Source organism: Furipterus horrens, unplaced genomic scaffold (genome assembly GCF_987537825.1).
Source record: "Furipterus horrens unplaced genomic scaffold, mFurHor1.1.pri manual_scaffold_4, whole genome shotgun sequence".
Taxonomy (NCBI): domain Eukaryota; kingdom Metazoa; phylum Chordata; class Mammalia; order Chiroptera; family Furipteridae; genus Furipterus; species Furipterus horrens.
In genome coordinates, this window is record NW_028327174.1 from 17,971,039 (window position 1) to 17,997,142 (window position 26,104).

At 39.6% G+C, this 26,104-nt stretch overlaps 1 protein-coding gene, 1 long non-coding RNA gene and 2 other non-coding genes across 6 annotated transcripts in view; 1 reads left to right on the top strand and 3 right to left on the bottom strand.

The window, feature by feature from the left end:
- The window catches only part of TMPO (thymopoietin), a 31,518-nt gene extending 23,217 nt beyond the window's left edge, over window positions 1-8,301 (bottom strand). The window contains exon 1 of one of the 3 annotated variants that reach the window (XM_090272661.1): window positions 7,701-8,295. In XM_090272661.1, coding sequence (XP_090128787.1) covers window positions 7,701-7,979 — 279 coding nt within the window. In that variant the 5' untranslated portion in view covers window positions 7,980-8,295. Of the gene's footprint in view, window positions 1-7,700 lie in introns of all 3 variants that reach the window. The other 2 variants (XM_090272660.1, XM_090272659.1) reach the window with 2 other exon arrangements.
- Window positions 8,302-17,832: 9,531 nt separating this feature from the next.
- Window positions 17,833-17,904, bottom strand: TRNAW-CCA (transfer RNA tryptophan (anticodon CCA)). Its single transcript has one exon. It is a non-coding gene; the product is annotated as a tRNA-Trp (tRNA).
- Window positions 17,905-18,582: 678 nt separating this feature from the next.
- Window positions 18,583-18,654, bottom strand: TRNAD-GUC (transfer RNA aspartic acid (anticodon GUC)). The gene has a single exon. It is a non-coding gene; the product is annotated as a tRNA-Asp (tRNA).
- A 93-nt stretch (window positions 18,655-18,747) lies between these two features.
- Window positions 18,748-26,104, top strand: part of LOC150011205 (uncharacterized) — a 35,315-nt gene continuing 27,958 nt past the window's right edge. The window contains exon 1 of the long non-coding RNA XR_016510648.1: window positions 18,748-18,794. This is a non-coding gene — a long non-coding RNA (uncharacterized LOC150011205). The remainder of the gene's footprint in view (window positions 18,795-26,104) is intronic.

Here is a 26,104-nt window from a genome sequence, read left to right on the forward strand (position 1 = left end):
CCAGACATCAGCTCTGATATAGCTTTGTTGCCATACTTAGTTCTCTTGGGTTTGCCAAAAAGTTTGTCTAGTTTTTTCTGTACAAGGGCTCTAGTAGTGCTTAGTTGTCTTCAATTTCATTTGAAACAATTTTGTTACGATTGTATTTTGACACCTCTCATATCAGCATGCATTAGAAAAAAAAATCAGGACTTCCGGCCAAGATGGAGGCATAGACAGACACGCTGCGTCTCCCTCCACAACTAAGAGGGAATACAACTACCTCAAAACTAGAAACAAGCAGAAGTTCCAGAAAATCAAACTGCATGGAAGTCCAGCAAACAAAGATATAAAGAAGAAATACTCATCCAGACAGGTAGGAGGGGCGGAGAGGATGAGGTGTGGTGGCAGCAGCGGCAGCAGCAGCATCAACAGCAGCAGGCCAGCAGAAAGCGCAGTCACACGTTTTAAAGTCAGGAGGGACACCTGGGTAGCGTTCCCAGCTCCTCACTGGACCTCAAAGTTCACGGTCCCAGGATCAGGGAAAATCAAGCCTCATGCATCTGACTGTGAAAACCAGTGGGGGTTGGGGCAGAGGAAGAAACTGCAGGTCTCTCAACAGAATCTGCATGTTTAAAGGGCCCCCACGGTCCTAGAATGTCCGCAGACTCACCCACTCTGGGGACAACAGCCAGGGCAGCAGCTAGAGGATCCAGTCCCATACGGAAGTGGGAGAAGTGCCTGGAAAAGGGGCGAGTGCTGGGCTGGCGGCATTGTTCCCTCTCAGACCCCTCCCCCACATACAGTACCACAACGTGATGAAACAGGTCGCCTTGTACTGACGAATCCCTAAGGCTCCACCCCTTACAACGTAAAAGGAGCGACTGCTCTAACTGGGATGTGGAGGCAAACAAACACAGCAGCCTGTCAAGATGAGGAGACAGAAAAGTATGGCCCAAAAGGGGGAACGAACCAACATTCCAGTGGGAGAACTAAGTGATGAGGAGATAGCCAACCTAACAGATGAGGAGATAGACAACCTAACAGACGCAGAATTCAAAACACTGGTGATAAAGATGCTCACAGGCTTGACAGATATGCTTGAGTAAGGCAAACGCATAAGAGAAGTGAAGGCTATGTTATGTGAAATGAAGGAAAATTTACACAAAACCAATGGTGAAGGGAAGGAAACCGGGGTTCAAATCAATGGTTTGGAACATAAGGAAGAAAAAAAGTCAACCAGTGCAGAATGAGGAAGGAAGAATTGAAAAAAATGAGGAAAACTTCCCAAATTTTGCGAAGGAGATGGACATACAGGTCCAGGAAGCACAGAGGGTCCCGGGTGAGCCAGACCCAGAGGGGACCACACCAGTATGCATGGTAATTGAGATGCCAAAGGTGAAAGATAAAGAGAGAGTCCTGGGGGCAGCAAGAGAGACACAGAGAGTTGCTGCAGGGGGGTGCCTATAGGACTATCAGCTGATTTCTCAGAGGACACTTTGCAGGCAGGAAGGGACTGGCAAGCAGTATTCGATATGATGAAAGGCAACCTGTAACCAGGATTACTCTATCCAGCAAGGCTATCATTTGGAATGGAAGGGCAGATAAAGTGCTTCCCAGACAAGGTAAAGCTAAAGGAGTTCATCATCACCAAGCCATTATTATATGAAATCTCAAAGGGACTTACTTAAGAAAAAGAAGGTCAAAACTATGAACACTAAAATGACAACAAACTCACAACTATCAACAACTGAATCTAAAAAATAAAATAAAATCCAACTAAGCAAACCAGAATAGGGACAGAATCATAGGTATGGGGATCATCTGGAGAGTTGTCAACTGGGAGTGGGAAGGAGGAGAAATGGGGAAATGGTGCAGGGACTAAGAAGCATAAGCGATTGGTACAAAATAGACAGGGGGAAGTTAAGAATAACATAGGAAAGGGTGAAGCCAAAGAACTTATACGCACAACCCATGGACATGAACTAAGGGGGTTTGGATTGCTGGAGGGTAGGGGGGTACTGGGCAGAGGGGAGAGAAGGGGAAAAAATTGGAACTACTGTAACAACATAATCAATAAAATATACTTTAAAAAATCATCAAAATAGGTGAATTTTTGTGCAGTCATTTTTATATTATAGATGGAAGATAAGCAACATTTTCGGCATAATATGCTTTACTATTTCAAGAAAGGTAAAAACAGAACTGAAACAAACAAAAAAAAAAGGTTTGTACAGTGTACAAAGAAGGTGTTGTGACTGATCGTACATGTCAAACTGGCTTACAAAGTTTTTTGGTACTATTGATATTTTGGCCAAATAATTCTTTGTTGTGGGGCTAGTCTTATGCATTTGAAGACGTTTAGCAGCACCCTGGCCTCTACCTACTAGAAGCCAATAGAGGAGGACAGCCAACATACTCTAAATATCCAAATCAATAGTTACTGGTGAAAATGAAAAATGTGTCTTTTATTTTATAGAATAAACGTAACAAACTTTTTGGTGAAACCAATATATGATCATTTCATTAGAATATGGTAGTCCACCCTTATCCGAGGGGTATATGTTCCAAGACCTCCAGTCGATGCCTGAAACTACATAGTACTGAACCTATGTAGACCACATTTCCCCCACACATGTGCACCTATGATAAAGTTTAATTTATAAAGTAGGCACAGTAAGAGATTAATAATAACTAAGAAAGGAATGAATCACATCCTGGATAGAACGGAGCTGGACAGTGCAAATTTCGTTACAGTATTCAAAACAGCACAAAAGTTAAAATTTACGTATGAACTGCTTACTTCTGCTATTTTTCATTTAATATTTTCAGACCAGTTGACCAACAGTAACTGAAACCACAGATGTGGCCAGGTATAGTTGAAAAAACATGGAACAAGCTTTGAGAGAAATTACAAAAAGTTTTTACAATCATTTAAGCAATGGCAGTACTGAAAAAACTACATGAACTTCCAAGGTAAACAAGAGAAGGAAGCAAAGGTATGGGCACCTTTCAAGGTTGTGGCAGATAAATAACACCACAAATGCCTCAGTAAGCCTAGGAAGCATTACAGCACTGAACAAAAATGGCTATTTCAATAGTGGCCACAAACATCAAAGTTAATTTAGACCCAAATATTTAAGGCAGAACAGCAGTTAATGCAAGAAATACTTTATGCAAAAGGAAAAATCATAAAGTTGTATGAAATGCTGGGGGAGAGAAGGGATCACATTATTTGGCCATGGATCAGAATTTTTGTTTTTTAACCAAATAAAAATTTGCATACTTCATAAGACAACACTATGAAACATATATACAGGGGTGGGCAAAAATAGGTTTACAATTGTAATACAAATTAATAATAAATACAAGAGTAACAATACAACTCTAAACCTACATTTACCCACCCCTGCACACACTATACTGCACTTATCTAAGATCATCAGGATCAAATCTTGAAACCGACACCTTGATATCAAAATAGTTGCCTAGAATCTAAGAGTTCTATATCAAAGACTTGAATTCTTTAAAGACTTTTAAAAAAATTAAACAGCCCTAATTTCATGTTAGTGATCTACTTGAATTTTCTGAAATGTGTGGATAGGCCAGAAAGAAAAACTCCACTGTAGAATATAAATACCTTAAATTAAAGAAAACCAATCAGGTACAGATTACATGTAGATAACCCCTCACACCATAAGAATGTTCAAACTCTAGCATCAACAAAGACAACCAGGAATTTCAACTTCTTATAACAGCCTGAGGTTTTCAAGAAATCTACTTTCTTTGGCACTCACCACATTCAACCTACTTTTTATTAGTTTTTGTGTAAATGTTTTATCTTCTCCAGACAGTGAACTACTTGAGCAACAGCCCTTAAGTCTGGTTACCAAAACCTCAAGTTTTGAGAAGTTACCTCTTCTAAAAAATCTTATTCCATCCAGTTTAAGTCCTAATCTTGGGCGCAAGAATTTGTATTTTAATAAGTATTGCAGGTAATTTTGGATGTAGCATTTAATAAGGTAGCAGAAAGGAGCCTTACCAATTTACATTTGTATCCCAAGCATCTAAAAGAAAACCTGCCAGACACTGAAGAGAATGATAAGATGTTTGGTTGAATGAAAGTGCCATGTGGGGAGGAAAAAGTCACTTATACTTTTAAAATCCATCTCTTATTAAGAAATAACAAAGACTTATCAAATAGTAGCAGAAAACCAACTCCCTAATATTGTCCTAAAACAATGAAAAACTACAGCTGTACAAATATTAAGAGGTCAATAAATTGGAATAAGTAAATTAAATAGAGCAGTGGTTCATAAAGGCTGCTTGGTTTTTATTTTTAATTTGTAGGGAGAAAAATTCCAGGAAAGTAACGCCATTTTATGAAATATCAAGTTTAATAAGAATAAAAACTGGAAGGCAGGTGGCATGGTACTGTATACATAATTAACAAGCAAGCAGTTTTAATGAGGAACCATCAGTTGTACTGATTCCTGCCTCCAGAAAGCTGTTCCTTTAAGTAAATTATGTAAGCTCTTAAGTATTATTCAGTCAAAAATACTCAGTACTTACTATGTACCAGGCTCTGTTCTCCAGTTTCTTCCCAACTACTAGGTGATCTCTAATATTTTTTCCAACTTTAAAATTCAACAGCTGAAGATATCACCTATGAGTTATTTTTAAATTTCTACCTTAGTAGCAAAGATGCTGAAGTATAACAATTATTGTTATAAAATAATTTTAGTGAATAATTACGTACATACCGAGTTATATTCTAAGTAATTTATATATATTAAATCAATGAACCCTAAAAATCCTATGAGACAGATACTAATATCTCCATTTTACAAGAAAGGAAACTGAAGTTCAAAGTTGCATGGATAACTCAGGCAATCTGCATATGAGGCTATATAGTAACATTTGAACAGACTTTACATATACATCTCTTTCCAAAACTTAGCTCATTCATTCTGAAAAATAATTATAAATAACTACACTGCTTTGCACCTGGAAAGAAAAGGCAGATTGCCAACTCTGTAAATGTTTATTTTTGTGTTGACAAGCTAGATAATCTCAACCTAAAAATGCTGGTATCACCAAAAAAAAAAGCTTAAGAGACAGAAAAACTAAAAACCAAACCCACATTTTGGGCATGCGAAACATTTGTAAGAGACCATGGCAATGACTGAAATGAAACAATTTCTCCTTTAATTAAAAATATTCCTCATAAACTCATGTTTAAATAGAAGGCATATGCTATGCCTTTGGCCAAACCCACATTAATGTTTGATTTTTTTTTAAATGTTAAAAATTCACCACCTAAAAGATTTGCCTTTTCTGCAATGCTCTAACATAATCTGACTTTCTCCTAGATTGGAAATATTCTTTAAGAAATGTGACTCTATACTGTACACAGGGCTAACAATTACTAGAATATAAAATGTTGTATACATAAAAGGAATGTTCTCTGTATATTCAAGGTATTTTTCCTATGCCTGATAAACTGTCCATTAGACTCCTAAATTAAATTATAATTCACTTTTACTTAATATGCTTGAAAACAGATAATGATGCCACTGACCAACTACCATTATTAACTTCTTCAAGTTGTTCCACACTATTAAGCCTAGCCACGGGTACATATTTTTAGTTTTAAATACTCAAGCAGAGAGGGCCTAAATCTATGGCTGTGAAATAGTTTTTCTCTATATGTATCAAAACATTAAATGCTACATAAAGGGCTTAGCATGCCACTGGACATGATAGGTTCTCTTAAAATGCTAATTCCTTTCACCCAGAGCTTATATGCATAGTGCTAAACAAATTGGATAATATGAGAAATTTGTTGGGATGATAACAAACATGGTTGATTATCATAACAAAAAAATTGAAAAAATTAAATTATAGTGGTGGGCGAGGTCAGGCAGAAATCCATCTCCAGTACTAAAGAGTATATAGCAGAAACTAAAAAATGTTGAATAATTAAATTGATATTTAAACTTTTTCACATTCAGATCTTCTTACAACCTGAAGAACACAGGGTAGGTTGGAGTATATTCTCTTTTAAAAACTAGCCAAAGGAAAAACATCAAAATCAAGATGGTCATTTCTGTAGAAAATGAATCACCAAAATAAGAACCGTGATCCTATTATAAAACATACAACCAAAGAATAATATGTTTGTGTAGACCAAGATATGGTTCTATAAAGACCTGTCATTTTTACAGTGTGCTGCTTTAAATGGAAAATAATTCATTTTCAACCAAATCTTTACTGAAATAGTTTGAGCATTACTTTCTTCTTCAGAAGAGCTGGGGAAAAACAGATAAGGGATACTGCCTTACTTTAAAAGTAAATTTCTTTTTTTTGTGAAAGAGTCAAGTGGCTTTCCTCAAATCCACACACACACACAAAAGAGAAACAATAAGGTGTGGCTGGTCTTCTATAGTTTTTTTGAACAAATATTTATCTGGTAATACTACTTGCCAGGCATTGACTTATAAGATTTTCAAATCTCTGAAGCTCAGGCTAAGGTTTTCGATTAAACTCACATGCATCTATTACATTTTTCTTTTATTTCTATCTGGGTAGTCCAGAAAGCACATCAGATATATTTTTAAAAATTAAAAACCTGACTTTGAAAGAAGTACTTTCGAGTTATAGTAGTAATTAGCAGCAACAAGTCCAAACTCCATATTCCAAGTCTTACAATGCATCGTCCCTTACACCAATCACTACTTTTAATTACATTCTGTTAGGATCCGAAGTCTGGTAAGTAGACAGATTCATACTAGTAAAACACTGTGTACAAACTCACTGAACAAAAAACAAACTGTTCTAAAAAATATATATCCATTTGCTGGAGCCAATCTGAGATTTACCTGAGATTTAGACATTCCAAATTGTGATACGGACAAATAAGAATGTCATGAAATAAACATTTCTCCTGATTCCCAAGTCTTTACTTTCATGTAAAATGTACCAAAAAGAAAAAAAAAATCCCCAAACCCAAGTCCTTAATAACCATAATTTTCAAATGTTTGAGCGTCTATGATAGCCGCTTAATGATTATTTTTAAATGCTCACTTTAATTTAGAGTAACGCTCCTCCGCCAAAATATGGCCTATTGCTGGAAACGAGTAACACAAATAATAAAAACATAAACGGTTCAAAAAGCCCTCCGGAAGAAAAAAAAAAACAAAACTAAAAAGGCGGGAATTTATTTTAAATTTTGATTAAAAATTAGTATGCACAAATTGCCCTCCAGGGAGCGCTCTGAGACACACACTTACTCGTCATTGCAGTTAAGAAAGCGGGAAAACGTTCGAACGTAACCTAGAGCAGTTTCGGGCTGACCCTAAGCGCTTCTGAAAAGCGCACGTTGGTCCCGGTCCGAATACCCAGCCAGTCCCGGCGGCCGGTAGTCCAGGGCCACCGAGCCACCCGCGCGCGCCCGTCACCCACTGGCAACCTCAGAGCACACGCTAACTTCATGCCTCCCAGACACATTCCGCCAAGACGCCAGCCCTGCGGCCCCAACTTCGGGACTCTACCCTCCAGCGCCCTCCCCTTCCACGGCCTGCAAGCCCGAGGCGAAGGGCTCGAGTAGAGCCTCGATGCCGAGGGGGCCCGAAGGGGCGTCGAGGAGGGCGGACAGCGAGCGCACGGGGAGCGACACACGCCAAACGACCGTCTTTGTGGCCCAGCCCGGGCGTCCTTACCCTGCCGACGGAGGCTCGACTGCGGCCCGCGGCGGCGGCCCCAGAGCCGAGGACTGGGGTGGGCTCGCGCTCCTCGTCGCTGGAGAAGTCCGGCGGCCCCTTGCTGTTGGCGCCGGCGGCGAGCGGCGGCCGGTTGCGCGCCGTTAGGTGCTGCAGGTAGAGCTGCACGTACACATCTTTGCGCTGCTCTCCCGCCGGAAGCGTCACATTGTTGGCCACCAACTCACTCTTCAACTTCTCCTTCGTCAGGACCGAGGGGTCTTCCAGGAACTCCGGCATCTCGGCGGCGAATCCCCTTCCCCGCAGCCGTCACACCCGCGCTCACGCCGGCGCGCTCGCTTCTTGCCTGGAAGGCGGGGTAGGGGGGGAACGCGCTGCTGCCTCTGAGCCTCAAGGCTCCCAAGCGGGAGCAGCGCGCGGAGCAAAAAACAAAAAAAAGGGAGGGAAAAAATCCTCGCACACAGAAAGCAAAGCAAAGCAAAGCAAAAGCCGGACACAAAAGCCTCGGAGCAGAACTGCACACCAAGTGCAGCCCAAACAGCAGCTCGCACCAACCCCAGCCCACACACGACAGCCAAGGAGAGCAGCCTGCTTCGCCCACGCACCAAGAACGCGCGCCGCCATTGGCCGGCGGCCGGAGGAAGCGCGGCGGTGATTGGCCCGACGCCTCGCGCGGGTTCCATTAGCCGCGGCGCCCTGCGAGAGGTTGTGGAAACGCAGTTTAAAAGCCGCTCGGGCGGGATCTTCAGCTCCTAGTCCGTTTCTGTTTCCCTTTTCTCCACCCTTTCCCTTAGACGCTGATAAGGAACAAGTCTTACAGCTTTTGTGTGAGGTTTCCTCTCCCGCTCCTTGCTGGGAAAGAAGCACTCCTCCCCTGAGTCGGTCGCCGACGAGCTGCGAGGACCTGGGCTGGGCCTTTCTCTACCTCAGGACACCGATCCTCCGGAGAATAGTCGCAACATTTCCTTCCCCAACCGTTATATCTGAAAGGAAGGAAGAGAAGCAAGACGTGTTTGCAGACACTCATCGTCCTTGGTTTGATTTATTTTAGAGTAATTATAAAACAAACGCCTTCACGTCTCGTCTTGGAAACGCTTCTTTTGTTCCCGAAATTCAGGAAAAAACCAGCCCTCGACTGCTGGGCACTTCCAACTGTCCTTGAATTTGTAACAAAATTGTATCGTCGAATATTCCATTTGGTTTTTACCCTACAGGTTGGAGCGTTTCTAAATTATTACATTTGAACAGTTGGGCCCAACTACATTTTTGTTGGGAGCCGTCTCACTGAGTTAGATACCTCCCTCTGTTCTTGCCATACTTGCTCAAACCTAGCGTTTAATAAAACAGAATAAAAGGAAACGTTTAGGAATGCCTTAATGGGGCAGCTTGAGATACCTGAGGAAGGTACATACTAGATTTTAGTCATACAGAAAACCTAAGGACCTTATAATTAGGCCGGGAACCCTAATCTCATTACTGGTTAAAATTAAAACCTGGTAGAATCTCAGAAATTTCCTGCAATTAAAATGTCTTCCTGAAAAATATGCCATTTATGACAAGTATTTGTATTTCTTAGGAATTTGTTTTACTGTGCTTTCTTCCAAGAAAAGAAAGAAGCTGACCTTGAATCTAGAGTGTCTTAATCATTTCCCCAGTTCTGATCTCCAAACTACGTTATAAGCTGCTTAAAAATGATTTTTAAACATTTATCTGATCTCTGCATGGTTGTTTCTGTAAATTTAAAACATCCTCATTAAAAGTGTTTCCTGTCAAGCCCTTTTATTTTGTTCAAATGGAGGAGACATTTCTTTTAATGATGGGTTATTTTCACAGAGGCAATGTTATGTTTTAACTCTTTGATAAACCTCAGATTTACACGAATTTAAGCAATCGTAGTAAACTCAGTAATACAAAATAAAAATTGTATTTTAATTGGCAGTCTTTGCTGAACACGTAGGCAAGTGTATTTATCTTCAGAGGGAGGAAGGACTGAGCCGGCTGGCAAAGGACCATGCTTTTGCAGTGTTGGGAAAACACAGATGTGATTAATGCATGTGGGGTGGTCCCAGTGTGCAATGCGCCGGCCACAGGTCAGTGACTTCTTCTAGTATGGTCTCAAATTATAATGGGCAGAGCAACAAAGTACTGAGCATAGTATCTGCAAGTTATCCTGCTACATTGTTACCTTGATAGTTGCAGAGTTTGGCTTTGGCTTAACTGAACTACCTTTTAATAGTTTTTAAGAGGTAGGTTTTGCTGCCCTAACTGAAAAGGGTCAGGGTTACCAGAGCTAGATATGATGATCTGAGTAGAAGGGTCTCCAGGCTCCTGTGGTCTGAGGATTCCTGGGCAGCTAGGTCCCTGAAGTGGAACCTCGAAGGAGGTGACCTTACTGGCACACGAGGATAATATTACTCTACCTTAATAAAATGTGGGTAAGTACAATGCTGAAGTCACAAAGCCACCTGATAGGCTACTGCACTGGAACTGCTTTTTTTCATAGGGCCTTTGCACCAGAAATTTTCCAGGCAGTGTAATCTTTAGGTGCAATAATTCACCCTACTTTTTACCAGAAGTAAAAAAAAAAAAAAAAAAAAAAAAATCACCTGTTGTATCTGAAAATCGTTTTAAATAGAGACAGTACTATGCCCTACAGGCCAACATTAAAGATAATTCATAAAGAACTGCATTCTAGATGCCTGAAGTAAATGTTCCCTGAGAAAAAAACATTTTCATTCCTTTTCATTGATTATCTCTCCTTTTCTCTTCCAGGGACATTATCAACAGGAGGTTACTTGCAGATTCGACATTTCTCTGGAGACATGGTTGATGTCATAAGCTATTAGACAGTGAGATTGCCTTTCTGCATCCACACACTCATGAGTTATCAAGTTCAGATTGGTATCATCCTAGCTAGCACCACTATTTTTAGTGATGAAGTTAATTTTTGCTTTTGTCTCTGCTGTAGAGGTCCAAAGTAGAGGCTATCTTTCCTCATTCTCTTATCTACCTTCAGGCCAAGAGGTTAGGTCTAGAGTTTGGGTAGCCTCTTTGTTTCTGATTACCATTTCCAAACTATTTCTTTTCTTTCCTCCTTCAAAAATACTTGAAATTCATATAATCTGGCTAAATCACTCTCTACCATCTTTACTACTATTATTTATCAACCTCCTGGCCACTCTCCCTCAGAAATTATAGACTGTCGCTCCTTGCTCTAGGTTTTTTTCATCATCCCTCTTGTCTACATTCTGTGTGAATTCAACAGTCTTACAGATGACCTATGCAATACCAACACTTAGCCTCTTTGATGTTTGACCTCTTCATCTCCAACAATTTGTTCCACTATTCCGTCACATCCATCCACTCCAGTGGTAAAAATTTGAACCTTGTCATCATTAACTATTTTACCTTCTAGATCTCAATTTCAAGCATCCCAATTATCAATAAATATCCTTTTCCACTTGGCTCATTTATTGTAGTTTCGTTGACCTAATTGAGACCTCCAATCCATTAACCCCAAAACTTTTTTTAAAAATCTATTATCCTGTTTCTGCCATCATATAATCATTTCTAACTCACCTTAGATTCCCTGATCAAATCTTGTAATCAGTCCTTTACAAAGTTTCAACTCTCTTACTGCATTATTTCTGTCTGTCTTACTTGGAAGAACCTCAACCCTGCTCAGACTGAAGCCTGCTGGAAAAAATTTTCTCAATGCTTACAACCAAGTAAATATTACGGGAGAAATATTATACAACAGGGCTGGCTGGTTTTAATTTATGATGTCAGATCTCATAGGAGCACTCAACACTGGCTGGAAAAGCTATTCATCTGGATTAACCATTCACACCTTCACTTGTCCCAAAAAATCACCCACATCCCTTTCCCCCACCCCTCCCAGTTTTCACCTGGTGACCTTGCCTCATACTTGAGAAAATAGAAACCATCTGTGGGGAATGCTTCAATTTCAGATGGTCAAACCTGCACTTATTTTCTCCTGCATCTTTCTTGTTCCAGTAGGAGAGGTGTCCCTCTATCAGAGTGAATTCTACCACTTGTACTCTGGATCTCATCCTTCTCTCTTTCACAAAATTTTGATTCTTTGTCATCTCCTGTGGAATTGCTGAATTTAAAAGACTGGTGTTTTATATCCAATATAAAAAAAAACATTAAAGTTACCTTTTATGTTGGAACAGATATTAGATTTTTATTTATTTTTAAGTATATTTTATTATGTTGTTACAGTAGTCTCAATTTCTTTTCCCTTTGCTCCCCTCTGCCCAGTACCCCCTTCCCTACAGCAATCCCATCCCCCTTAGTTCATGTCCATGGGTCGGGCGTATAAGTTCTTTGGCTTCACCCTTTCCTATAGTATTCTTAACTTCTCCCTGTCTATTTTGTACCTACCAATTATGCTTCGTAATCCCTGCACCATTTCCCCACTTCTTCCCCTTCACCCTCCAAATGATCCCCATACCTATGATTCTGTTCCTATTCTGGTTTGCTTTGTTGGATTTTGTTTTTATTTTTTAGATTCAGTTGTTGATAGTTGTGAGTTTGTTGACATTTTAATGTTTATAGTGTTGATCTTCTTTTTCTTAAATAAGTCCCTTTAACATTTCATATAATAATGGCTTGGTGATGATGAATTCCTTTATCTTGACCTTGTCTGAAAAGCACTTCATCTGCCCTACCATTCTAAATGATAGCTTTTCTGGATAGAGTAATCCTGGTTGTAGGTCCTTGCTTTTCATCACATTAAATGCTTCTCATCAGTGCCTTCTTGCCTGCGAAGTTTCTTTTGAGAAATCAGCTAGTAGTCTTATAGGCACCCATTTGTAGGTAACTCTCTGCTTTTCTCTTGCTGCTTTTAAGATTCTCTCTTAAGATTCTTATCTTTCACCTTTGGCATTTTAATTATGATGTGTGTTGATGTGGTCCTCTTTGAGTCTAGCTTGTTTGGGACTCTCTGTGCTTCCTGGACTTGCATGTCTATTTCCTTGGCCAAATTTGTAGAGTTTTCCTTCTTTATTTTTTTACATAAGCTTCCAGTTTCTTACTCTTCCTCTTTTCCTTCTGACACCCCTATGATTCGGATGTTGGCATGTTTAGAGTTGTCCCAGAAGTTCCTAAGTCTCTCCTCATTTTTCTCAATTCTTATTTCCTCATTCTGCACTGGTTGAGCTTTTTTCTTCCTTATGTTCCAAATAATTGATTTGAATCCCAGTTTCCTTCCCTTCACCATTGGTTTTGTGTGAATTTTCCTTTGTTTCACTTAGCATAGCCTTCACTTCTTCCCTTCCATGTTTGCCATAATCAATCATTTCTCTGAGCATCCTGATTACCAGTATATTGAACTCTACATGTTAGGTTGGCTATCTCCTCATCACTTTGTTTTCCCACTGAAACCTTGATCCGTTCCCTCCTTTGGACCATACTTCTCTGTCTCATCTTGACAGGCTGCTGTGTTTGTTTGCCTCTGTGTCTTAGGTAGAGCTGTCGCACCTGTTATGTTGTAAAAGGCGGAGCCTTAGGTATTCGTCAGTACAGGGTGACCCGGTTCACTATGTTGTGGTGCTCTATGTGGGGGAGGGGTCAGAGAGAGAACAATGCCGCTTGCTCAGTGCTTGCCCCTTTTCCAGGCATTTCTCCCACTTCCATATGGGACTGGCACCCCTCTGGCTCTTGCCCTGGCCATCGTTCCTAGAGTGGGCGGGTCTGTGGACATTCTAGGACCATGGGGGCCGTTTAAGTAAGTGGACTCGGCTGAGAGACAGGCAGCTTCTTCCTCTGCCCCAACCCCCACTGGTTTGCACAGTCAGAAGCAATGAGGCTCTGTTTTCCCCAGCGCTGGAACTGTGAGCTGTGTGGTCTGGTCTGATGCTGTGAGCACTCCCCCAGTGTCCCTCCTGACTTTAAAACATGTGACTGCACTTTCTGCTGGCCTGCCACTGCCACTGCTGCTGCCCCTGCCACCACCACACCGTGTCCACTCCACCCTGCTCTGCCCCTCCTACCTGTCTGCATGAGTATTTCTTCTTCATATCTTTGTTTGTTGGACTTCCATGCAGCTCAATTTTCTGGAACTTCCGGTTGTCCCTATTTTGAGGTAACTGTATTTCTTCTTAGTTGTGGAAGGAGACGTAGCATGTCTATCTAGGCTTCCATCTTGGCCGGAAGACTGATTTTTAAAAAATTTTATTTACTGACTTTAGAGAAAGAAACATTGTTTTGTTGTTCCACTTATTTATGTATTCATTGGTTGCTTCTTATATGTTCCCTGACTAGAGATTGAAACCACAACTTTGCTGTATTGGGACAACACTGTGAGCAACTGAGCTATCTGGCCAGGGCTAAATCTTTAAATATTATATCATTGATACCTAAAACCTTAACAAACAATGGAAAGATATTTCTATGTGAAACTACAGCCTAAAAAATATGGATGTAATTACTTTGTCAGAAAACTTTCAAACTTTTTATTTTCCTAAATGACTGGGATAAGTGCCTCCATTTTTAAAGTTCTTAATGCTAATAACATACAGCTGACATTTTTGTTTTTCATTATCGAGACATTACATATAAAAATAACATTTTTGGCCCTGGCTGGTGTGGCTCAGTGGACTGAGCGCCAGCCTGTGAACCAAAGGGTCGCTGGTTAGATTCCCAGTCAGGGCACATTCCTGGCTGGGGCCCCATTTGGGGGCGCACAGAAGGCAAACACACATTGATGTTTCTCTCCCTCTCTTTCTCCCTCCTGTGCCTTCTTTAAAAGAAATAAATAAAATCTTTAAAAAAAAAAAAACTTTTGTTTTGCATAGAACTTAGTTGTGAATTTAAGGGTGTCACCTCAAATAGAACTGATGACAAAATACTAAATGATCATAAAAATGTTAAAATATTTTTAATATGAAAGAATGTTCACAATACAGCAATCATAAAAGAAAATAAATAAAAATAGGAAACCATATTAGGGTAAGATCTCCCATTATATAGAGAAAAAATATGTATGGTTATGTGTATATTTAAATATATATACAAAGAAAAAAGACTAAATGAATATAGACAAGAATGTCCGTAGTGATTTCCTTTAAGTGGTGGGGAACAGGTGATTTTTATTTTCTTTTTTATTTATTTCTATATTTCCCAAGATTTCTATAATGAACACATACAATTTTATAATCATAACTACTTTTCTTTTTGAAACAGTGTGAGAAATCAGGTAATCACTTGGCTTACCAGAACTCACTCTATCAGTTTTGCATTTCCAAAGGCTTCATTTTATCAGTTCATCCTTAGGTAAATGATTAAACATTTCCTCAAAAGAGAAAGCTGATTTATTAAACAGGTGAAATAAATGCCGAAAGCATTCTCTACTAGTGGATAAATACACTTGGAAGAATGATAGACTGGAAAAATTTTCATGAAATAGAACAAAATCATAGAGCTATTGTCAGGATTCGCTAATTCAAACATGGATTTGTCTGTTCCAGAGCCTTTCTCCTCACATCATTCCTATATAATGATTACAGAAGTTTAAGTTAAAATGAAGTGTTAAATTTTAGGTTGCTTCCAAGTTATAGCAAGTCAGCAAATCAGCCATTCTAAGAAACTACAGCCATCTCAGGCTTGGGAAAGAAGCTGGAACCTGTGAAGTCATAGATTTAGAATTAAAATAGTTTTAATAATGGTATTCATATATAGTGCTTTACAACTTAATGTATTTTATGTTATTTGATTCTCTTAGCAACCTTGTGAGTTAAGTGGGACTTCCAGTCTGGCCTTGCTGCATAGGCCATTGCTTCTCAAACATTAATTTGCATCAGAATCACTTGGAAGGCCTGGTTAAAACTCAGGTTGCTAGCCCCATCCCCAGAGTTTCCTGAGTGTGTAGGTCTAGGGTGGGGCCTGAAAATTTGCATTCCTTGCTTGTTCCCAGGATGTAGGTCTGGAAACAACAACTCTAGGCCATTTTTAATATTCTTTGTAAAGCCACAGTCAATCATTTCACATTCTTGAATAATAGCTTGGCATTAGAATAAAATCTAAATTGGCTGGAATGGCACACAAGGGCCTGAGTGATCTGAATTCCTATTTACCTCTACTGCGTTCTGCTTCTCCTCCTCTCTAGCCATACTGAAGAACAAGCAGTTCTCCAATAAAAGCTGTATGTTTGCTAGGGCTGCCATAACAAAATAATTAACAATGTATACAACCTGCTGGGTCTACCTCACAAGAGCACGATTCTGTACAAATGTGATAACATGCTTGTTCCAAGCTAAGATCAAATAAGGATTCTTGCAGATAAATGTTGTTTGTGCAAAAGTTGCCAGGGGGAGAAATAACTTTTGTTATAGGCTGAATTATGTCCCCCTGAAATCCATATGTTGAACCCTAACCTCTTAATATCTCAAAATGGGACTCTTATTTGGAGATGAGATCTATTAAGAGGTGATTTAAGGTAAAATGGGCCATTAGAGTGGGCCCTAATCCAATATAACTGGTGTCCTTATAAGAAGAACACACAGAGACAGCAGGGATGTGTCAGTACAGAGGAAGAACATGTGGGGACATACTGAAAAGGTGGCCATCTATAAGTCAAGGACAGGTCTTAGAAGAAATCCAATTGATCTTGGACTTCTAGCCTCCAGAACTACAAGACAATGTATTTTTGTTGTTTAAGGCACCCAGCCTGTGGTATTTTGCTATAGCAGCCTTAGCAAAAACTAATTTAAACCTCTACTTTTGTAGTTGAAGAAATCAGATCCCAGGGATATTAAGTGACAAGCACTTGGCTCATAGAAGGCATTCACATATGTCCATTGGATAAAAAGTGCCTTAAAATTACATAGCAAACTTTTATTTTTCAAGATCCTCCTTATGAGGCCTTCTTGAACTACCCTAGGCAGAGTTAACGTCGCTATTTGAGCACCATCTCATCACTCTGTTCATGCTACTTTGATGGCACTTATCACAATATATTATGTATGGTATTTGTTACTTAACCTGTCTCCTGCTGCTAAAAAAAAAATCAAACCCACAAACCCATTTTTACTCATTGTATCCTTTCCCTCAGTGCTATTGTACAGTATCTTGCTCATCATACTTGGTGGTCCATAAATATCTGTTGAAATGGATGATCTAATCTCAATCCACCCAAATAGAGGAAGAACAAACTACACAACTTGTAAATACAGGGTCCAGCTATACTGCTCTATTACATTGAAGCCTAAGAAATTAATATTTTCAAAATACTGAACAGAAAAACTCAGGGACTTTTATGGAACATATCAAATAAAAATCTAAAAATATTGATTTCTCACAGTCTTGTTATTTTTTGTACAACAAATATTTGGCATATGCCTGTAAGAAGTATGTAGCACTAAGAGTTCTGAGGCTTACAACGGTGAATGAGTAAGCTTTGCTTCGTGCTATTAGAGATTAATACAGTAGTTGAAAGTGGTTATCTGACTTGTCAGCACTCGCATGAAATGGTGTATCACTGAAATACAACAGTTCTGGCACGTCCTTTCAAGTTTATTTCCACTTTTATTATAAAACATTTAGTAAAGAGGGGGATCCGGAGTCACCTGAGTTGTAATCTTCGGTGACCCTTGATAGTTACTATTCCTCTGTGTGCCAGTTTCACCTTTACAAGTAGGATATTAATCGCAAGTTGTAAGGTTGCTTACAGTGCCTGGCACATGGTCGAAAACATGTAAACTATTATAATACTGTTAGAAATTATACTATTTTTTTTCTGGCTTTCAAAAGGCAAACGGGTCTAAAATCATCTTTGCAAAAATAATTACACAGTAGATTGTACACTACCTGTTAAGAACCACCGTGGACTGATATGTCCACTAATACACAACAGTAAAGCTCTTATTTCCACGCATCATGTACGTTAAATGACAGAAAACTCACTTCCCAAAGGAAAACGGTACCAAAAAAATCAGCCTTAAGGCTTTACACTACATACTGCGCCTTGTCTTTTTGTAGTTTAAGGATTACTAGTTTAACATTTGAACGAGGAAGGTTAAACTGTAAAATTAAAGGCATTTTCCAAAAAAGGCGGGAATACACCTAGGTTTTTAAGCCAGTGGTTGAGGAGTAAAAAGAAAAACACCTATGACCCCGACGTGATTCGAACACGCAGCCTTCTGATCTGGAGTCAGACGCGCTACCGTTGCGCCACGAGGTCCTGCTGGGCTGTGACTTGCGCAGTGTCTTAGGACTCCGGTAAGAATGGCGTCTCTTCCGGACACACCTACTGCTCTTCCATTTTCTCCTAGCCCCTCCGTGAAGTGTAAGTCAGAGGTGAAGACTGATACCTTTACCACCAAGATTTTCCTGTCAGCTGGCCCGCTGCCTAGGTTGGGAGCAAACTAGCGGTGGCTAGGGAACAGGATTTCCATTTAATCCAGTCCTCGCGTTCCGAGGAAACCCAACCTTCTCTTGAGCAAGTGATTTCCGTTGTAACCCGCCGGGTCAGGGGCAGAGACTCCGCCTTCTCTCTCCCCTCCCTCCAACAGGCTCCGCACGCTGAGGTCGTGACCTCCCCCCAGTTGGAATTTGGCGGGGCGCCACTGCGCACGCGCTGGCCTTTGTAGGCCCCGGTTGGAAGCGATCCGAGAGGCACAGTTGAGCTTTTTCTTACCCCCTCTTTTGCCTCTGCCAGCAATATAAAGCGTTTGTTCTTAGTGTAAGCTTTTATTTCATGGTGAGCATTAAGCTTAAGAGCCATAATTTTTGAAAGATGTACCAAAAAAAAATAAAATTAGCAGGCTTGTATTTGTCAGCAATGTCGCGCAGTTGAATTACAAAGAAATGTGGATGGAGTTAGTACAAAAAAAAAAAAAAAAAAAAAAAAAGCACTAGTCTCCCCGTCGGGGAATTGAACCCCGGTCTCCCGCGTGACAGGCGGGGATACTAACCACTATACTAACGAGGAGCTGTTGCTCAAGCATTTCCAAGTATCTCCTTAGAAAAAGAAAATATTTTCCCCCAAACCCGCTCCCCCTTCTCGTGTATCTCCGTTTCCGCTCGCCATCCGGAAGTGTGAAAATTAAGATACTTGAGTTCGCTGCTCTGGTAATTATCTTTTCTCCGTACCTTGGGTTCTTCAGTGAAAAGTTAGTAAATGGTTTAGAATAAAACAAAATGCGCTTGCAGTTGTCGGGATGGTGTATTTTTGAAAATAGTTTCCTGGGCTCCTTGTGTTTTCCGGATAATTTAGGCTTCTGGCTGGAAGAGGTATTTTTTAATAGTGACCAGAAGTATGTGAGTTGAAGCAGAGCTTTACTTTCACAAATTTACATTTTCATTCTGAAGCCGAAGTTCAAGAATATCATGTGGTTGCCAGATGTCCAGAGCAGTCAGGATTATCCCACAGTCCACTGCTTCTTCAAACAATTTGTAACCTTTTGTGACACCAAAGAGCTCACGCATTTGAAGCCAAATGGAATTTTATTAGCCGATTTTTTCTGTATTATGGTCTCTTTCCGGAGGCGTCTACAGTTACTGGAAGATGACAAACACGTGAATTGTTAAATAATAATATATTTAAATAATTCAAAACAAGAATATCCACTGATTAAACACAGGGTTAGGAAATTGCAATAAAGTAATAGAATAATTTTTATCATCCTGAGACTTTTCATAAACAGTATGAAGCCTCTTCCCACAGGGACTAGAAGGTCCTCACGTACAAACTTTTTGACATTATCTCTAAATAAGAGAATTCAGACTCACAAACTGAGAAGGTTGAAAGTTTTCATTATAGAAAAACTTACGTGTCCTAAGCAATTCATCCCTTTTAGTGTAACCATGAATTAATATATTTTTACAGGTCATAGGTTACATGGTATTCTCCATCAAATGAATGAGATTGCTTAATGCAGGCATTAAAATAGCAATTTTTGAGGCCTGCTTTGACATTTTTTCACTCTTAAATACACCAAAGCCTCAATAAAACTCAGTGTCTTGGAGACTTCTTCTACTCTGATCCTCCAATAACTTGTGAGTTCCAAAGGGCACTCTTAATAACTCTGATGATATCCTTTTCCTGATAAGGTTGAAGAGACTTGAAGAGACTTGCCTCAGGTTTCTCATTTGTCAAAGCCAAAGCTCTGGTAAAGCTATGTCAGTTTTTATACATGTGTTTTTACTGCCCTTCTTTATTGCTCCCTAGAGAAATGAATAAACGGCCTGAGTCAGCAGAGATCATGGAGCAGGGAACTCAGCACCTGCTGTCCATCTTCCTAAAATGGAAGGGAAAAGAGTAATTAACCTGAATAGAGTAAGGGAGCTCAGAGATTGCTCACTGTCAGCACTGGGAGAAAGTAAAGGTTAAAATCTAACTGGCAGTACAGGAAGCACAAAACTCTTTGAGAGTAAATAGCATGACGGCAATTGACGGTATGTTTCAAATCTTGCTCCACCTAAATAACTCTTTGGATAGTTTATCACAGCTTCCAAAACCATTCACGTTCATAGTCTCAACAGCCCTGTGAGGTCAGTAGGACAAATATTTTACTCCTTTTTTGTAAGCGGATAAAGATAATTTTTTGTACAGTTCCAGGTCAGAAGTGGTGAAAGGCCAGGTGTCACTCAAGTCACATACATATGAGTATATGTTAATAACTAAATATGTGCTATGGAGAAAAAAACCTTTATTACTTGTGTCAACACATGTGTCACATTTGTTCCTGTATTATTATCTACTAATCTCTAACATGTAGCAGGCACTATAGTTATTAATTCACTATTGAACCTACAATATGCCAGATATTGTTTTAGATGAACAGGAGGGTTTTTTTCCTTTTTCATTGCTTTTATTTTTTAAGTATATTTTATTGATTATGCTATTACAGTTGTCCCAATTTTTTCCCCTTTGACCCCTCTGCCAAGTACTTCCCTTCCCTTCGGCAGTGCCTCCCTCCCTCAGTTCATGTCCATGGGTCATGCATAGAACTTCACTGGCTTCTCCATTTACTTCACTATTGTTAACGTCCCCCTGTCTATTTTGTACCTACCAGTTATGCTTCTTGATCTCTGCATATTTCGCCCCTACTCTTCCTATTCCTCCTCCCCACTGATAACCCTCCATATGATCTCCATGTCTATGATTCTGTTCCTCTTCTAGTTGTTTGCTTAGTTTGTTTTTGTTTTTTAGATTCTTTTGTTGACAGTTGTGAGTTTGTTGACATTTTACTATTTATAGTTTTGATCTCCTTATTTTTCTTAAATAAGTCCCTTTAACATTTCATATAATAATGGCTTGGTGATGACGAACTCCTTTAGCTTGACCTTGTCTTGGAAGCACTTTATCTGCCCTTCCATTCTAAATGATAGCTTTGCTGGATAGAGTAATCTTGGTTGTAGGTCCTTGCTTTTCATCACATTGAATACTTCTTGCCAGTCCCTTCTTTTTTCCTGCAAAGTTTCTTTTGAGAAATCAGCTGATAGTCTTATGGGAATTCCTTTGTAGTTAACTTTCTTCTTTCGTCTTGCTGCTTTTAAGATTCTCTCTTTATCTTGAACCTTTGGCATTTTAATTATGATGTGTCTTGGTGTGGTCCTCTTTGGGTTTAGCTTGTATGGGACTCTCTGTGCTTCCTGGACGTGTATGTCTGTTTCCTTTGCCAAATCAGGGAAGTTTTCCTTCATTATTTTTTTCAAATAAGTTTTCAATTTCTTGCTCTTCTTTTTCTCCATCTAGCACCCCTATGATTCAGGTGTTGGTACATTTAAAGTTGTCCCAGAGGTTCCTAAGCCTCTCCTTATTTGTTTCAGTTCTTGTTTCTTCATTCTGTACTGGTTGACTGTCTATTTCTTCGTTATATCCCAAATTATTGATTTGAACCCCAGCTTTCTTCCCTTCACCATTAGTTTTGTGTGGATTTTTCTTCATTTCACTTAGTATAGTCTATACATCTTCCCTTATGCGTTTGCTGTACTTAATCATGTCTGTCAAGTCTGTGAGCATTGTTATCACCAGTGTTTTAAACTCTGCATATATTAGGTCGGTTATCTCCTTGTTGTTTAGTTCTCCCTCTGGAGCCTTGATCTGCTCTCTCTTTTGGGCCATATTTCTCTGTCTTCTCAACTTGCCAGCCTCTTGTGTTTGTCTCTGTGTCTTAGGTAGAGCTGTCACACCTGTTACATTTTAAGTGGTGGAACCTTAGGTATTCGTCAATGCTGGGTGACCCCTTTTACCATGTTGTGGTGCTGTTTGTGGAGGAGGGATCAGAGAGGGAACCATGCCTCTTGTTCAGCACTTGCCCCTTTTCTGGTCACTCCTCCCACTTCCATATGGGACTGGCACCTCTCTAGCTATTGCCCTGGCTGTCATTCCCAGAGTGGGTGGGTTTGTGTTTGTGTTTGTTCTAGAACCATAGGGGCCCTCTAAATGGACTCTCCTGAGAGACGGCAATTTCTTCTACCACCCCAACCCCCACTGGTTTTCACAGCCAGAAGCAATGAGGCTTTATTTTCCCGGTGCTGAAACCATGAGCTATGCAATCTGGCCTGGGACTCGGATTGCTTGGTGTCCCTCCTGGCTTTTATAATGTGTGACTGCTCTTTCCACTGGCCAGCCACAGTGAATGCCTTGCTGCCACTGTTGCACTGTGTCCTCTCTGCCCTGTTCCCTGTCTCTGCCCTTCCTACCCATCTGGATGAGTATTACTTCTTTATACCTTTGTTTTTGGACTTCCATGCAGTTCAATTTTCTGGTAGTTCTGGTTGTTTTTTGTTTTGAGGTAGATGTAATCTTTCTTATGGTTGTGCAAGGAGGCAAAGCATGTCTACCTATGCCTCCATCTTGGCTGGAAGATAGGAGGTTTTAATGGGTAAATTTTGTTCTTATGGAGTTTATATTCTAACAAAAGGAATATAGACAATAAACAATGGATATAGTAAATAAATATGTTAGATGGTGACAAGAGTGGAAATAGAAAAATAATAGCATGGTAAGGGGGTTTGGACAGGAGCAAGTTAAATAGAGTGGTCAAAGTAGGACTCATTTTAAGGAAGTAGCAATCTTGAAGGAAGTAAGGGATGTAGTCATATAGGTATTTGGGGGACCTAACGGGCCTTAGATATTATTGTAAAGATTTTGGACTTTATTCTGAGGGGAAATAGGGAGCTACTATAGGGTTTTGAATAAGGAAGTGGCATGGTCTGATTTATGTTCCGAAGAGTAGAATATAGGGGGCAAGAACAGAAGCAGGCAGACCAGAGAGCTCTACTGCAGTAATCTACATGGGAGATGATGGTGGTTCAGCCTAACGTGGGAGTGATGGAGAATGTGAGAGGTGCTGATGATATATTTTGAAGGTAGAGCTAATAAAATTTTCTGAGGTGTGAGAGTAAAAAAGGAATAAAAGATGCTTCTAAAATTTTTGACCTGAACCACTGGAGGGACAGAGTTGCTATCAACTGAAGTAGAGAAGAATAATGTACAACTTCAGAGGACACCATCCAAATGATAGTCCACATGAAGGGCACAACTGGGGAGGATGCAGGGCACTATTCACATAGGTGCTCTATGGATGGCACTCCTTGGAATTGTGCAACATGGCAGAGCAGTATTTCCACAGATGACCAGCCTTTCAGTTTTGGATGTGTTAAGGTTAAGACATTGAGTAAGCTGTTGAATGTGATGGTTGAGTACTCATTGTGTAGGCTAAATATAGTGCTGGGAGCTGGAGATCCAGTGCTAAGCAAACACAGAACCTGAACTCAAGGAGCTTTCGTTTTAGTCGAGGAGACACATATCACTAATCAAAGGACAACAGCAACAACAAAAAAGTAAAATTACAACTGTAACAATTACAAGGAAGAAGATGAGGAAAGAACTTTCTCTGTAGATGGAACTGGATGTGCAAAGGTTATAGAAACTGAGGAATCATAGAGAGTAGAGGTGTTGAAAGAAGACGGAAGTGGTTTGGTTAGAGTGAGGAGCATCATGGGAGAAACAAGGCTCAAAGGTCAGTGGGGGTCTCTCAGGCTATGTTAAGAACTTTTTTTTTAGTTTCGTGTTCATTATTATTTATTTATTATTTTTAGGGTTTACCGAGGTATAATTTATATTCAGTAAAACTCCCCTTTTTAAGTACCATTATATGAATTTTGATCATTTTAGACTATTTCTATCACCCCTATCATTTTTATCACCATGTTTCCTTATGTCCTTCTGCAGTCAATCTCCTCACTCCAGCCTCAGGCAACCACTGATCTGATTTCCATGTCCAGAATGTCATATTAATGGAACCATACATTGTGTAGCCTTTTGAATATGGCTTCTTTCCATTAGCCTAATGCTTTTGAGAGTCATTCATCCACATTTTTGTATGTATCACTAGTTTTTTTTTTTTCTTTTAAATTGTTGATTAGTATTCTGTTGTATGGATGTTTGTTTATCCATTCAGTAGCGATGGGCATTTGAGTTGTTTCCAGTTTTCAACTATTATATATATATATAGCTGTTAAAAGCATTAGTGTACAGGTTTTTGTGTGGACATCTATCTTTATTTCTCTTGGGTCGATACCTAGGAGTCAAACTGCTAGGTCTTAGGGTAAGTGTGTGTTTACCTTTATAAGAAACTGCCAAACTATTCCTAAGTGGCTGTAACATTTTACATTCCTATCAACAACACATGACAGTTCTGTTGTTCCACATGTTTTCTAGCACTTGGTATTATGCTGTACACTTCTTAAATTCAAGCCATTCTAGTAGATGTGTAGTGGGATTTCATTGTGGTTTTAATATGACTTCCCCGAATGGTTAATGATGTTGAGAAAATTTTCATGGATTTATTTAAGCATCCTGGTCTTTTGCCCATTTTAAAATTGAGTTGTTTTCTTATTATTGAGTTTTGAAATATATTCTAATTACTAGTCTTTTTAAAAAATCAGGTATGTGTTCCAAACTGTATCTGAGCTATATCTTAAAATATATCAACACATAGATGAGATATATGTTCTTCCAAGCTGTGTCTTCTCTTTGTACTCTCTTAAAGAACTTTTTTTTTTAAATAAGAGCATACATGATCTGATTTGTTGTGTTTTTTTTTTTTTCCCTCTTTTCTCTATTATTCTCACTTCCTCAACCCAACCTTTGAACATAATGTAAATATGAACTTTGGCCAGTTCACTACACAACCTTCCTTCTTCCCTTCCTTCCTGCCCCCTAATTAAAGAATAGCCTAAATTGCTCTTGGGTAGTTTTGGATTCTATAATCATTTATTCACCGAAACATTACTACTTATGTTTATTAAAATGCAAAACTCCCCATGCAAATATGGGAACTAACCCTCCATAAGCATTAAAATTTGAAGGTGGATGTTTATAATTTGGGCCTGGAAGACAGATTTAGATGGGTACGTTTGGATTGTTAAGGGGAAAATAATCTATTAAGGGTGATCATAATTCACTATTTCCTATCTTAATTTATTTAAACAGTAACCCAAAGTTAAAATGGAGAGGGAAAAGTCTATCCCCTTCCACTTCAATCAACACTTTACTCTTTTTCTTCTCATTAAAACAAACAAACACCAAAATCCTTTTTTTATTTATTATTTGTAACAGGCATGGAGCTAGGAATTTGGGACAAAGATATGAGGAAGACTCACTTCCTGCCCTTGAGGAACTCAGATATCATGTGAGAGGTAGACTCTTTGACAGCTTTAATGCAATTTGTCAAATGCTATGGTGAAGGTATAGTCCATGCTTATTGAGAGCCTACTACATACATTAACCATTGGATCCTTATTACAGTCCTCTGAGTTTGGTATAATATTCAAATTTCACCCCATTTATAGGAATGTTAAGGCCACGCAAATAGAAAGTGATGGAAGTATGTGCAAAGTACTATTGGACTACAGAGAAGGAAGAACTAGCTCTGCTGGGGGTGGTTGAAAAACACCTACTTTTCACCTGGGCCTTAAAAGATGAGGAACTTTGAAAGAGGAGAAGGAAAGGTTCTCCAGCACTTCTGGAAGAGGGAAGCACTAATAAAGGCTCTGAGCTTGTGAAAGGGTATGTGGGAATTTGAAAATAGCAAGTAGAGGGGGTGCTGCATGTGGGAGAAGATTGCAGAAAGCAGGAAATGTCTTCACCGTTCATTATAATGCGCAGTTGGGGATAATGAAAAACCACAGACTTTGAGCAGCTGGAAAGAACCATAAAGATCTTTCAGACCCTTTCCTTACACAGATAAGAAAACTGAGGCCCTGAGAGCTCCAGTTATTTCTCTCTGTTCTCGGGGCTGAGAATATCACCACCCTTCCCTTTATTTGTTGCAGAAACGCAAGGGACTTTGCAGGATCACTGATTAGGTCGGTGACTTCAGAGCATCAGATCTTGGCATCACCTTCCTGTGACTGTCTGCCTCTGG